General features: G+C 48.0%; 1 protein-coding gene across 1 annotated transcript in view; it reads left to right on the forward strand.

Moving 5' to 3' along the window:
- Positions 1 to 698: 698 nt before the first annotated feature.
- Positions 699 to 14,255, forward strand: part of LOC144504772 (L-gulonolactone oxidase) — a 34,820-nt gene continuing 21,263 nt past the window's right edge. The window contains exons 1-5 of the mRNA XM_078230515.1: positions 699 to 795; positions 1,662 to 1,787; positions 3,166 to 3,260; positions 11,306 to 11,396; positions 13,129 to 13,314. Of these exons, the coding sequence (XP_078086641.1) occupies positions 706 to 795; positions 1,662 to 1,787; positions 3,166 to 3,260; positions 11,306 to 11,396; positions 13,129 to 13,314 (588 nt within the window). The 5' untranslated portion in view covers positions 699 to 705. The remainder of the gene's footprint in view (positions 796 to 1,661; positions 1,788 to 3,165; positions 3,261 to 11,305; positions 11,397 to 13,128; positions 13,315 to 14,255) is intronic.

Raw genomic sequence — 14,255 nt, forward strand, 5'->3', positions numbered from 1 at the left:
AACCCGAGGACCAGATCTATCCTTATCCATGATCAGGTTGAAACTAATGGCATTATGATCACTGGATCCAAAGTGTTCCCTCACACTCACATCCATCACCTGCCCTAACTCATTTCCCAATAGGAGATCCAATATCGCATCCTCTCTCGTTGGCACCTCTATATACTGAGGTAGAAAATTCTCCTGAACACATTTTACAAACTCTACCCCATGATCAAATCCATCCAATAAAGAATGACCCCAGGCAAGGAATAGTTCTGCCAATAATCCGCTAATCTCCGCTTTGATTGTGAGACCCTGCTCAGTTTCAGAGTGTAAAATAGAGGGATCTTTTTAACATCCTCCCATTACAGCTCAGACTGTACCAGGAGGAGAGTATGTACAACACCTCCATTCACACAACCAGACACTCACGCGATATTTATAATAATGAGGTTTAATTGAGCCAATGATGCGCATGTCTTTAACCTCCCCCCTCACTCTAACTCTCCCCCTTCCCCCTTCCCCACCCCCTTCCCCACCCCCCACCCCCACCCCCCATCCCCTTCCCCATCCCTCACCCCCTTCCCCACTGCCTTCCCCACCCCCCATCCCCTTCCCCATCCCTCACCCCCTTCCCCATGCTGCACCCCCTTCCCCACACCCTTCCCCACCTCCCACCCCCTCCCCTCCCACAATTTGTCATTTCCTCAGGTTCAAGGCACAATGGGATACCAGTTCCAAAACTGGGCGACCACCTACAGCAGCGAGCCAGAGCTTTACTTCGAACCCACCACGGTGGAGGAGATCCGGCAGGTGAGTATCGGGACCAGCTGATTCAACTCTTGCTTCACAACTCCCCCACACCTACCCACACCCACCCATGCCCACCCACACCATCCTCACCATTCAGCAAAAGGGTCGGGCTGAAGGAGGGGTGGCCTTAGTCACAGTTATTGATATGGGATATACACACTGGGGCACAGAGAGATACGGGATATACACACTGGGGAACAGAGAGATACGGGATATACACACTGGGGAACAGAGAGCTACAGGATATACACACTGACAAACTGAGAGATACGGGATATACACATTGGAGAACAGAGAGATATGGGATATACACATTGGAGAACAGAGAGATATGGGATATACACACTGGGGCACAGAGAGATACAGGATATACACACTGACAAACTGAGAGATACAGGATATACACACTGACAAACTGAGAGATACAGGATATACACACTGGGGAACCAAGAGATACAAGATATACACACTGGGGAACCGAGAGGTACGGGATATACACACTGGGGAACCGAGAGGTACGGCATATACACACTGGGGAACCGAGAGGTACGGGATATACACACTGGGGAACCGAGAGGTACGGGATATACACACTGGGGAACAGAGAGATACAGGATATACACACTGGGGAACCGAGAGGTACGGGATATACACATTGGGGAACAGAGAGATACACAGCATTGACAATGGGAAATAGAAATCTCGGACAATGTGCTCCAATATTCCAGTTTCCCAGATCCGAGCTCCATGTCTGGAATCTGTTTGCTGTGAGTGTGTGCCCAGGCTGGAAACAGCCACAAGCGCACAATGCCTGTGTTGGAAATGTCAATTCTCAGACAGGTTGTTAACTGTTTCTCACTCTACAGATCCTGGAACTTGCCAAACAGCGCAATAAGCGAGTGAAGATTGTGGGTTGTGGCCATTCTCCCTCTGACATTGCTTGTACTGACGATTACCTCATCAGGCTCAACAAGTTTAACCGGCTTCTCCAGGTAAGGGTTCACCGGCAAGTTCAAACCAAAACCCAGCGATGGCCCCAACTGGGGTTGCCCAGGGTTAGTGTCCACTCAGGACGGAGGGTCCAGGGATGAGCTTGTTGCGATCCCCCCCCGGCCACGCTGGAGATTAACCACATCTGAATATTCTGTGGCCCAAACGTGGAACCTCACTGTGCTGCCTAATCACAATTAATATAACCATCATCGTTCAGTCCACACTCCACAGTGAACTGTTCTGCTCCCCATATTAAAATAAAGAAACAGGCAGAGGAGAATTAACTAGAATAGACATCAAACCCAGCAGTTATAATGATCAGAAAACATTGAACATGCTCAGTCCATTCTCGAGGACAGAGAATGAGGGGTGACTCCAGGTTATTGAAAGGGTTTCGATAGACACAGAAACCACTTGCAGGCGAAACCAAAACTAACAGCCTGAAATATAAGTTATTAATAAATCCAATCAGGAATTCAGGAGAAACCTCTTTACCCAGAGAATAGAACTCACTCCCACAGGGAGTGGTCCAAGCCAATAGCAATGATGGATTCAAGGGGAAGCTGGATAACCACATGAGGGGAAAGAGAGGTACGTTAATAGGATGAGAATTAGGGGGAGGTTGAAGGTGGGGGAAGGAGGCTTCTGTGGGCCATCAACACCAATACTGGGCTGAATGGCCTGTGCTGTAGACTCTGTGCCATCTGCCTTGGGTCACAATGAGTTGAGGCCAGTTTGATTTTCAGGAGAAGCCTATAGTGAGTGCAGGACAGCTCACTCTGTCCCAGAGCCAGATACCCCATCTCCTGATTGGTGTGACAAGGTGGACACCCCACGCCCTCCCTGCTGTGACCCCATCCTGACCCCTGACCTTCCTTGCCCAGGGTCATTCAAGGTCTCCTGATATCATTATCAATCTGTGCAGTTCCACAACGCGAAAACCCCCTGATGCTAATGAACGTGCTCCACCAGTCAATCCTGGCCTCAGCTCCACTTTCCTGTCTGCTTCCCATCATCCCTAACTCACCTATCCATCAAGTATGTCTCAAACTCAGCTTTGAGCATATTCTCTGACCCAACTTCCACTACTGGCTGAGGGAGGGAATTCCAAAGAGGATAGGTAGTGTTGGAGTATGTGTTAAACACTGGGGCAATGTTTGGATAGAAATGTGAGGCATCTGTCCCACCTATTGTCAGAGTTGTTAGTTATTGTCACTAGCTCGGGTGTCCACTTCCATTCCTGCTCCTCCAAGGGAGAATGAGACAAATCCAGACCTCGCCTGGTCCCTTTGACCTGGAACTACACTGACTTCCTCCATTGGTTGCACCATACCAGACCAGAGTAATAGATGGCTGATGGATGTTCTTGTTTTCTAGGTGGATCAGGAGAGGAAACAGGTGACAGTCGAAGCAGGGATGGTGTTGTCTGATTTGAATGAAAAATTAGATGAACTTGCACTGGCTCTGTCCAAGTGAGTGTTTTTCTTTCATGGGGATGTGGGTGTCTGGTTGCCAACTGTGATGAAGTGTATTACTGGAGATTTCATCACATGTCGTGTCCCCATGCTCCAGCCGTTAGTTAGACAACAAATACACGCTTGTGACATACTGACCTTCTACATGAATTGGAAAGCCAATCATTATCCAATTGGATGATGCTTGCCTGTCAATCAAACAGCCATTTTCCCCATTGTCAATATTTCGATATCTCGTAAATATCTGGTTCAAAGAAAAAATTAAAAAACTAAATGTCCTGATATGTTTCGAGTCCAAGGTTATACCCATTTCCTAGCTGGCAACACTATGGGTATCATTGGTAAGACCAGTATTTGTTGCCCGTACCCAATGTCACAAACCATGTGGATGTTACCAGCGAGGGCTGATGTGTAGTTTTGTTTTTTGAATGGTGTGAGGGGTAATGTGAAACTCCAGTGAGAATAACCATCCCAGTCACTGTGTAACAATTACTAAAGTCTATTTATTAAAAGGCAAATTCAGATATACTGGACTATAACACTCTCAGACAATTAAATATATGTATTACTCTACACACAGTTTGTATAGAAATTCTCCCTATTCCAACATATATCGCGATGCCAGTCTCCCCAGGTGATTGAAGCAGGGAACTTTTTCATACTAAGAATCTTCCCACCAGCACAACCACCCATCCCCCTCCCCACCTCCATCCACTCCCCCCCCCCCCCCAACCCGGTCCCCCTGCCCCACCAGGTGGCCCTGCTATCTGAACGTTGCCTCCCTGACTGACAACAGACAAACTGAGCTTCGCTGAGCACCCGGAGATGGAGCAAGTCATTAAACCCTGGCCCGTACCAGAGTCATGATGTGGAGATGCCGGCGTTGGACTGGGGTAAACACAGTAAGAAGTTTAACAACACCAGGTTAAAGTCCAACAGGTTTATTTGGTAGCAAATGCCACTTGCTTTTGGAGCCTTAAGGCTGGACTTTAACCTGGTGTTGTTAAACTTCTTACTGTGCCGTACCAGAATGCCAGCCCTCAGTCTTACAAACTCAAGGAAACTCCAGCTGGGATTTGCGAAATGCACCCTCACAATTTAAGCCCTGAATCTCATTCTGTGATGCAGACTCTCCGAGATCCTTCCTGAGTGGCAGCACCAGGAACTGGACACTTATTCTGGCTGAGAGCCCAATCATAGCTTTGTATAAAGTTCATTAACTTCATTTAAACTCCCACAGCCTCCTTTAGGAAAAGCTTAGCATCCTACTCGCCTTTCTGTTTGTACACATTGCCTAGTTTATAGTGATCCTGGGCACCTAAAGCTTCCTTTCCTCCACAGTTTCTAGTCTCCTGCTGTTTAGAAAATACTCCAATTTATCTTCCTCCGACCAAAGTGGATGACACCACACTGTACATCAATCGCTATTCGCTAGGTTCTCCCAAAAACAGAGTTTATCTGAAATCATAGAATCCTACAGTGCAGAAGGAGGCCATTCAGCCCATCGAATCTCCACCGACCACAATCCCATCTGGGCTCTATTCCCATAACCCCACATATTTACCCTGCTAATCCCCCTGACACTGGGGTCAAATTAGCATGGCCAATCCACCTAACCTGCACCTCTTCGGAGTGTGGGAGGAAACCGGAGCACCCAGAGGAAACCCACGCAGACACGGGGAGAACAGCTTAACGTCTGTAGTAGGGAAAATGCTGGAATCCATTATTAAAGAGGAGATAGCAGGGCATCTGGATAGAAATGGTTCGATCAATCAGACGCAGCATGGATTCATGAGGGGAAAGTCGTGCTTGACGAACATGTTGGATTTTTATGAAGATGTGACGAGGGCGGTTGATGGAGGAGAACCGGTGGATGCGGTGTTTTTGGATTTCCAAAAGGCGTTTGATAAGGTGCCCCATAAAAGGCTGCTGAAGAAGATAAGGGCACACGGAGTTGGGGGTAGTGTGTTAAAGTGGATTGGGGACTGGCTATCTGACAGGAAGCAAAGAGTCGGAATAAATGGGTGTTTTTCCGGTTGGAGGAAGGTAACTAGTGGCGTGCCGCAGGGATCGGTACTCGGGCCACAACTATTTACCATTTATATAGATGATCTGGAGGAGGGGACGGAGTGTAGGGTAACGAAGTTTGCAGACGACACAAAGATAAGTGGAAAAGTGAATCGTGTGGAGGACGGAGAAGATCTGCAGAGAGATTTGGATAGGCTGAGTGAGTGGGCGAGGATATGGCAAATGGAGTATAACGTTGAGAAATGCGAGGTTATACACTTTGGAGGAAATAACAACAAATGGGATTACTATCTCAATGGAAACAAATTAAAACATGCTACCGTGCAAAGGGACCTGGGGGTCCTTGTGCATGAGACGCAAAAGCCCAGTCTGCAGGTACAACAGGTGATCAAGAAGGCAAATGGGATGTTGGCCTATATTGCGAGGGGGATAGAATATAAAAGCAGGGATGTCTTGATGCACCTGTACAGGGCATTGGTGAGGCCGCAGCTGGAATACTGTGTGCAGTATTGGTCCCCTTATATGAGGAAGGATATATTGGCATTGGAGGGAGTGCAGAGAAGGTTCACCAGGTTGATACCGGAGATGAGGGGTTTGGATTATGAGGAGAGGCGGAGGAGATTGGGTTTGTACTCGTTGGAGTTTAGAAGGATGAGGGGGGATCTTATGGAGACTTATAAGATAATGCGGGGGCTGGATAGGGTGGAGGCGGAGAGATTCTTTCCACTTAGTAAGGAAGTTAAAACTAGAGGACACAGCCTCAAAATAAAGGGGGGTCGGTTTAAGACAGAGTTGAGGAGGAACTTCTTCTCCCAGAGGGTGGTGAATCTCTGGAATTCTCTGCCCACTGAGGTGGTGGAGGCTACCTCGCTGAATATGTTTAAAGCGCGGATGGATGGATTCCTGATCGGTAAGGGAATTAAGGGTTATGGGGATCAGGCGGGTAAGTGGTACTGATCCACGTCAGATCAGCCATGATCTTATTGAATGGCGGGGCAGGCTCGAGGGGCTAGATGGCCTACTCCTGCTCCTATTTCTTATGTTCTTATGTTCTTAACATACACACAGACAGTGACTCAAGGCCGGGTCCCTGGCACTGTGAGGCAGCGGCGCCAACCACTGTGCCACCGTGCCATTGACTTCAGGTAACTTCATCCTCACGTTTATACAACTCACTGTGCCTCTCAACTTGGCGTGATCTCCAAACATATATAAATAGATATAAATAAATATAGTTCTTTCATCCTATCATTGACAGATGTGTTAAGAGTTGGTTGTTAGTCTGCAATGTGTCAGTTTGTTTTTCCGGTTTTAACCCTACTCACTCCCAATTGGGAATGGCTGTTGGACACTGGAACAAACCTTTCACCCTTTCTGGGGCGGGGGGGGCGGGGGGGTGGGGTGGCGGTGGTGGGGTGCAAAGGGTTTGGTATATACCAACGGCCTAGTGGTATTATCACTGGACTATTAATCTAGAAATTCGGCTAATGTTCTGGGGACCCGGGTTTGAATCCCGCCGCAGCAGATGGTGGAATTTGAATTCAACGAAAAATATCTGGAATTAAGAGTCTACTGATAACCATGAAACCATTGTCGATTGTCGGAAAAACCCATGGGGGTTCAGTAGTGTCCTTTAGGGAAGGAAATCTGCCGTCCTTACCTGGTCTGGCCTACATCTGATTCCAGAGCCACAGCAATGGCTTTCTTTGTTCTTTCCGGAAGGGTAGGGGGTTTTAGTTCAGTCGGGCAGCATGGTCGGTGCAGGCTTGGAGGGGCCGAAGGGCCTGTTCCTGTGCTGTAATTTTCTTTGTTCTTTGTTCTTTGTTCAATGTGGTTGACTCTCAACTGCCCTCTGAAATGGCCGAGCAAGCCACTCACTACCACCTTCTCAAGAGCAACTAGGGATGGGCAATAAATACTGGCCAGCCAGCGACACCCACGTCCCACAAATGAATAAAAAAAAGTGAGGGGTCAGAGTTCGATCAACCATGTCACCCAGTTTTAACGACACATATTGCATGGATCAGCAACAAGACCCTACACCGAGTGATGGGTAACGTATTCTTGCTGCAATCTTGCTGATGAATGAGTGAGCTGCAGTTGGACTGTTCAGGTTCAGTGAATGTGAATAATGTGTTTTCCACACTAACCTAAATGATTGAAACCCAGGATGGCTGCCGTGGTAACAGCAACAGTGAAATATTGTTCATTAATGATCACAGCCACGACAAAACACTTCCATCAGCAACAAACAAAACCTTACAGCTCTGTGCAACTCCGTGAGTTATTCGCTGATGGACTTTGGCAAATTCTTTCTTGGACGAGGCAGGTTTTCTTGGGGAGGTTTCAGAGGCCGGAGTGGGGGTTGGGATTCACTCTGAGGGGATGCCGTTCATTTTTATGAACTGTGTGTTGTTTTGATGGTGAGAAGCAGAGCGAATGTCCCAGTATTGGGGAGATTGTAATCCCACTCACTCTGCACCAAGAGGGCACTGCGACCACCCCCCACCCCCCATGTTCAGTTAAGGCCCTGCATTGGCATCCAGGGAATGTGCCTGTTCGGCGATGTGTGTGTGTGAGTGCGTGTGTGTGTGTGTGAGAGCGTGTGTGAGTGTGCGTGAGAGAGAGTGTGTGGGTGTGCGGGTGTGGGTGTGTGTGTGTGATGTAAATAAGGAAATTAGGCCCCGTTTTCCACTGCAGATGTGTTTAGTGAGTGAATGCTCCATATCCAGTTGCTGCTGTGCTCACACCCACCGGCTCTAAACCAGGGCTCCCTAATGGCAGGCTGAAAGCTTAGGTTTCACATCAACATTAAGGTGCAGGAGCTGTGTTCCTGGCTCTGCATTCAACTCAGGAACACCTACCGAGTAACTGGCTTTATCCTCATCCCCCCCATTGCTACACTTACTGAGGGTTTAGTGAAGGTTTAGTGAGAGTTAGGGAGGGTTAGTGAGGGTTACTGAAAATTAGTGAGGGTTTAGTGAGGGTGTACTGAGAGATAGTGAGGCTGAGTGAGGGTTTAGTGTGGGTTAGTGAGGATTTACTGAGAGATAGTGAGTGTTAGAGAGGGTTAGAGAGGGTCAGCGAGGGTTTAGTGAAGGTTTAGTAAGGATTTACTGAGATATAGTTGAGTGTTAGAGAGGGATTAGTGAGAGTAAGGAGTGTTAGTGAACATTAGTGAGAGTTTAGTGAGAGTGTACTGAGAGATAGTGAGGGTTAGTGAGGGTTTGATGAGGGTGTACTGAGAGATAGTGAGGGTTAGTGAGGGTTTAGTCCTGTGGATAAGCTTCCCCCTCCCAGGCAGTGCAGTGTTTTTGATGGTTCCTCTGTTACAGTCTCACTATCAGCCACCTCTAATTCTCTCTCTAAGTTTCTTTGTACATCGAGAGACTGGAGAACTCCCCACACCAACAGTGAGGGTTTGTGGGTCAGTGAGGGTAGGCAGCACTTTGAACCAGCTTCTGTACCCATAGCTGGGCACGGAGCAGCATTGTGTAAGGACACAGATCAGACCCAGAGTCTGATAGGCACACACAGAGACTGAGAATCCAGCCTCCTGAAACAACAAACTCAGCACTGAGGCTAAATGTGAGGGATGAATGTTGTCCAGTCGAGAGGGAGATCAGCCAGGCTCCCACTCAATGGCAGCGACCGGAAGCTTCCATCTGGGGCTCATCTGTGGTTCCTCCCACAGTGGAATAGCCAAGTATATTTATCTTGAATAATGGAAATTAGAGTCTGCCTTTGTGGTTCAGCAGAGATCATCTTAATGTAACACAGTGGTTAGCACTGCTGCTTCACAGCTCCAGGGACCTGGGTTCGATTCCTGGCTTGGGTCACTGTCTGTGTGGAGTTTGCACATTCTCCTCGTGTCTGCGTGGGTTTCCTCCGGGTGCTCCGGTTTCCTCCCACAGTCCAAAGATGTGCGGGTTAGGTCGATTGGCCATGCTAAAGTTGCCCCTTAATGTCCTGAGATGTGTAGGTTAGAGGGATTAGTGGGCAAATGTGAAGGGATATGGGGGTAGGACCTGGGTGGGATTGTGGTCGGTGCAGCCTCGTTGGGCCGAATGGCCTCTTTCTGCGCTGTAGGGTTCTATGATTTTCTATGATCAGTCGAGGAGGAGAGGCGATTGGGTGAGAGTAAGAATGCAGGGAGAGATGGAGGTACCTGGTGAGGTTGGGGTGAGAGTTGTGGTCAGTGCAATGGTCTCTGATCCATCATTAAGGGAGTGTGGAGGGCTGGGAGTTACAGCCAGCCTGTACAGTCAGCTCACTGCTAAGAAACTTTAGCTGCAGTTCTGCGTTCAATCTATTTAACTGCCCAGATAATAAAACAAAGGCCTTCAAACAGCATCGCGAATAGAAAGTGATAGATTTTGATTTCTGCTCGCTGTTAAATTCAGTACCATCTCTGGACACTGATCAATCTTGATAACTGTGTCGTATATCATGTTTCTACACAAAAGCTGAGGGATTACCGAGGCAGTAAATAAGCAGTATCGATCTCCAGGAGGGGGTGGGAACCTGGGTAAGTAGCGGACACACAGTGACAGTGTTATTAATGATGTTCTGGTTGTGAGTGTACACATGTCTGTGTGAATGTTGGTGCCTGAATGTGTTTGAGCAAAATGTATGTTTGTAACATTTATTCTTCATGGGGTGTGAGAAACCCACAATCCCAGCACTGCCTTGCCCCATTTCTAATTGCCCTTTAAGGGCAGAACCACATTGCTGTGGCTGGAGGGCTGGCAGGGACGGACGTGGGTGGAGGGTTTGGATGTCTGGAGTCACATGTAGGCCAGACCAGGTAAGGAGGACAGATTTCCTTCCCTAAAGGACATTAGTGAAGCAGATTTCAACAAGAATCGATGATGGTTTTATTGAATTTCGACGTTGGGTTGACATTTGAACCCATATTTGAGCCCCTTGTATCTGTTCAGTTTAAAGTTTATTTATTAGTGTCACAAGTAGGCTTACATTAACACTGCAATGAAGTTACTGTGAAAATCCCCGAGTCGCCACACTCCGGCACCTGTTTGGGTACACTGAGGGAGAATTTAGCACGACCAATGCACCCTAACCAGCACGTCTTTCGGACTGTGGGAGGAAACTGGAGCACCCGGAGGAAACCCAGACATGGGAAGAACGTGCAAACTCCACACAGACAGTGACCCAAGCCGGGAATCGAACCCAGGTCCCTGGCGCTGTGAAGCAGCAGTGCTAACCACTGTGCCACCGTGCCGCCCCAGTTCAGACAGATCATGTGACTGACATGCTCCTCAACTTTATTTGACTAGGTCTTCCTGTGTCTGCATGGGTTCCCTCCGGAATGTCCAGTTTCCTCCCCAGTCCAAATTTGTGTGGGTTAGATGGACTGGCCATGCTAAATTAACCCTTGGTGTCAGGGGGATTAGCAGGGTAAATATGTAGGGTTACAGGGACAGGGCTTGGGTGGAATTGTTGTCGATGCAGACTCGATGGGCCGAATGGCCTCCTTCTGCACTGTCCGGATTCCAGAAATTCCCAAATCCCAAAGCTTTACCTGATAAAAAAACTTCATCTATCTCAATCCTGAACATTCCATTTGACCACAAGCATCCCTAACCTTTTCATGGAGAGAGTTCCAGATTTCCACTACACTTTGTGTGAAGAAGTCTTTCATGCCTCAGTGGTCGAGCTCTAATTTTAAGATTTTGTTGATTGCCCCCACCTGCCCCCCCCCCCATTCCCCTCCCCCCTCCTTCTCCCCCCTCCTTCTCCCCCCTCCTTCTCCCCCCTCCTTCTCCCCCCTCCTTCTCCCCCCTCCTTCTCCCCCCTCCTCCCTCCCCTTCCTCCCCCCTCCTCCCTCCTCCTCCTCTCCCCCTCCCCTCCCCTCCCTCCTCCCCCCACAACCCGCTCAACTCAAGGAAAGACAAGGCTTCTTTCTCCCAGCTATCACCATTATCCTGCTGTGGTTAGTGGCTGATCGAATGAGGTTGCGTTTGCCCTAACAATGTGTCTTGTTGCTCTTTCAGTATCGGTGCTGTGTCTAATGTGGCTCTTGGTGGTGTGATTGGAACTGGCACCCACAACACTGGCATCCAGCATGGCATTCTGGCTACACAGGTACCAGCTTCATTCAGGGCACTCAACCCCAGTCCGAGCTTTATGTTGTCAGGTTATGGGAGTCAAAGCCCCAGGCTGGAGTAATTCCTCGTGTGGTTCTCAGCTCAGACCCAGGAAGCAATCTTCCCCGAGTCCACATTACAATCTACTCAAATCAAATCAGAAAATGTGTCAGCAGCTCTGGCAGTATCTGTGAGGACAGAAACAGAGATAACATTTCGGGTAGTGTGACCCTTCGACAGAATCTAATTATGGAGCAGGTTCCACGAATCCCGGAGTTGATGGTTTGATTTATACAACGCAAATTACAATGCTTTCAGAAAATAGCATTTTGGAACGCAATGGCTAACAGTTTGGACCTAAGGTTCCCAAAGCTCTCCATCAATGGGGGTTTTCCTTGTCTCATGGAGTCATATACTCGTAAGATCCCGCCCGAGGCCAATGGAAAATGCCGTTTTGTGAGCCTCGCCCGCCCCAATTCCGGGGCTGGCATGCCAGCAAAATTCTGGCAATAATCACAGAGTATTCTCTTCGGCCCATCGAGTCGGCACCGACAATAACTACCACTAAAGTCGCACCAATCCCATTTTCCAACGCTTGTCCCATATCCTTGAATGTTAGGATGTTTCGAGTGTTCATCCAAATTTTTTTTTAAAGGTTGTAAGGGTTGCGGCCTCCACTGCTTTCCCAGGCCGAGCATTTCAGATTCCAGATTCCCACCAGCCATATCTGGGTTTATTTCTTTTCTTCGCTCCAGGACGTTGGTATCACTGTCGAGGTTAAATTTATTGCTCAGCCTTAATAAGATGGTGCTGAGCCAAGCACTTGACAATTGGGTGTTTTGTTGGACTATTTCGGAGCGCAATTAAGAATCAATCACATTGCTGTGTCCGGAGTCACAGCAGATTCCCTTCCCTGAAGAACATTAGTAATCCAGAGAGGTTTTTAATTACACTTTACCAATAGAAACTTTTCTTTTTAAATGTTGGGTTTTTTTCTTAATTGTATTTAAGTTCCCCTAGCTGTCATGGTGGGATTTGAACTCATCGTTCCAGCCCATTGGTCTACGCCTCTGGATTCCTAGACCAGTGACATAACCTCGATTCTATCATTCCCAGCAACGTTGCAGGCTATTTGTTTGAGATTGATCATTGTGATTAGTCAACAACTCCCTGATCATCGTATTACACAACCAACCACTGGGTGGTGAGGGTCTGGAATGCGCTGCCTGGGAGGGTGGCGGAGGCGGGATGCCTCACATCCTTTAAAAAGTACCTGGATGAGTACTTGGCCCATCATAACATTCAAGGCATTTATGGGCCAAATGCTGGCAAAGTGGGGTTAGGTGGGCAGGTCAGGGCCTTTCATGCATCGGTGCAGACTCGATGGGCCAAATGGCCTCTTCTGCACAGCAGTATTCTGTGATTCTGTGAACCAGATGGTAGAAGGTGAACTGAAAGGGTCACCTATTATTGAGTGATTCCTATGTTCCTATTCTGAAGCATGGGCTGCTGTTTATTAACCTACAAAATCCCTTGTGGTGCTTCTGCGTCCATGGATCGCATCCCTTCTACACCTTGGCAATACTCGGGATCATATTCCAAACCCCATTCTATTTAGATATTTTCATCTAGCACTTTAAAATCTTTCAGATCTTGTATCAATTGTCAATTCTCACAACTGTGTAACTAATAGTTAGCGAGCACTTCTAACTTAGTTCTGCTTCCTTCAGATCGTGGCAATGACATTAATGACGGCAGCAGGAGATATAGTAGAATGTTCCAACACCGTGAACCGTGAGTTATTCCAGGCTACTCGTCTGCATCTCGGCTCCCTGGGAGTGGTATTAAATGTTACGATCCAGTGTGTACCCGCCTTCAAAATTCATCTGCAACAGTTCCCAAAAACCCTCACTGAGGTACGCTGCCTTTCACAGTCGTTGAGAATAATAGTGAGTAATGAGTGTATGTTGGTGACTCAGGATGTGGTATTTATACACTGGTTTATATTAGTGACAAGCTCTCCCTAAACTGTGAGGGCTTGTGGCGCCGTGGGTAATGTTCTGCCTCTAAGCCAGGAACTTTGGGATTTGAGTCTCTCTCCAAGGGAGGTGTGTCTATAACATGGTCAAACAGGGAGATTGTCAATCTGTAAATCCTCTCAACACGTGACAATGGCAGCAGCAAGACTGAGAGTGATCCCTGGTCAGCCATGTGATGGAGAGAAACAGGAGTCTATCATCACCATCCGTTGCTTCAAACTACAACATAAATGGAAAAGTGCATGTTGCCTCAGCAACTCGGACTCCCTGGGTGAACTGTAATATACGCCATCATCTGACACATGGAAAATCGGGGATCTAGTGCCCAGCACTGAAGGTTATCACATCACAGCTCTGCAGTGGATTTACAATGTGGAAGCCGTGTCTGCACAGAATGTTACCTGATACCATTGGGCCTATACACCCTCTCTGGTGATTGGCTGTGTTGTGTGTTCACTCTGTCTGGTGATTGGCTGTGTTGTGTGTTCATGCTCTCTGGTGATTGGCTCTATGGTGGGTTCACTCTCTCTGGTGATTGGCTACGTTGTGTGTTCATGCTCTCTGGTGATTGGCTGTGTTGTGTGTTCACTCTCTCCAGTGATTGGCTGTGTTGTGTGTTCACTCTCCCTGGTGATTGGCTGCGTCGTGTGTTCATGCTCTCTGGTGATTGGCTGTGTTGTGTGTTCACTCTCTCTGGTGATTGGCTGTGTTGTGTGTTCACTCTCCCTGGTGATTGGCTGTGTTGTGTGTTCACTCTCTCTGGTGATTGGCTGCGTCGTGTGTTCATGCTCTCTGGTAATTGGCTGTGTTGTGTGTTC

The sequence above is a fragment of the Mustelus asterias genome, chromosome 15 (genome assembly GCF_964213995.1).
Source record: "Mustelus asterias chromosome 15, sMusAst1.hap1.1, whole genome shotgun sequence".
NCBI classification, from domain to species: domain Eukaryota; kingdom Metazoa; phylum Chordata; class Chondrichthyes; order Carcharhiniformes; family Triakidae; genus Mustelus; species Mustelus asterias.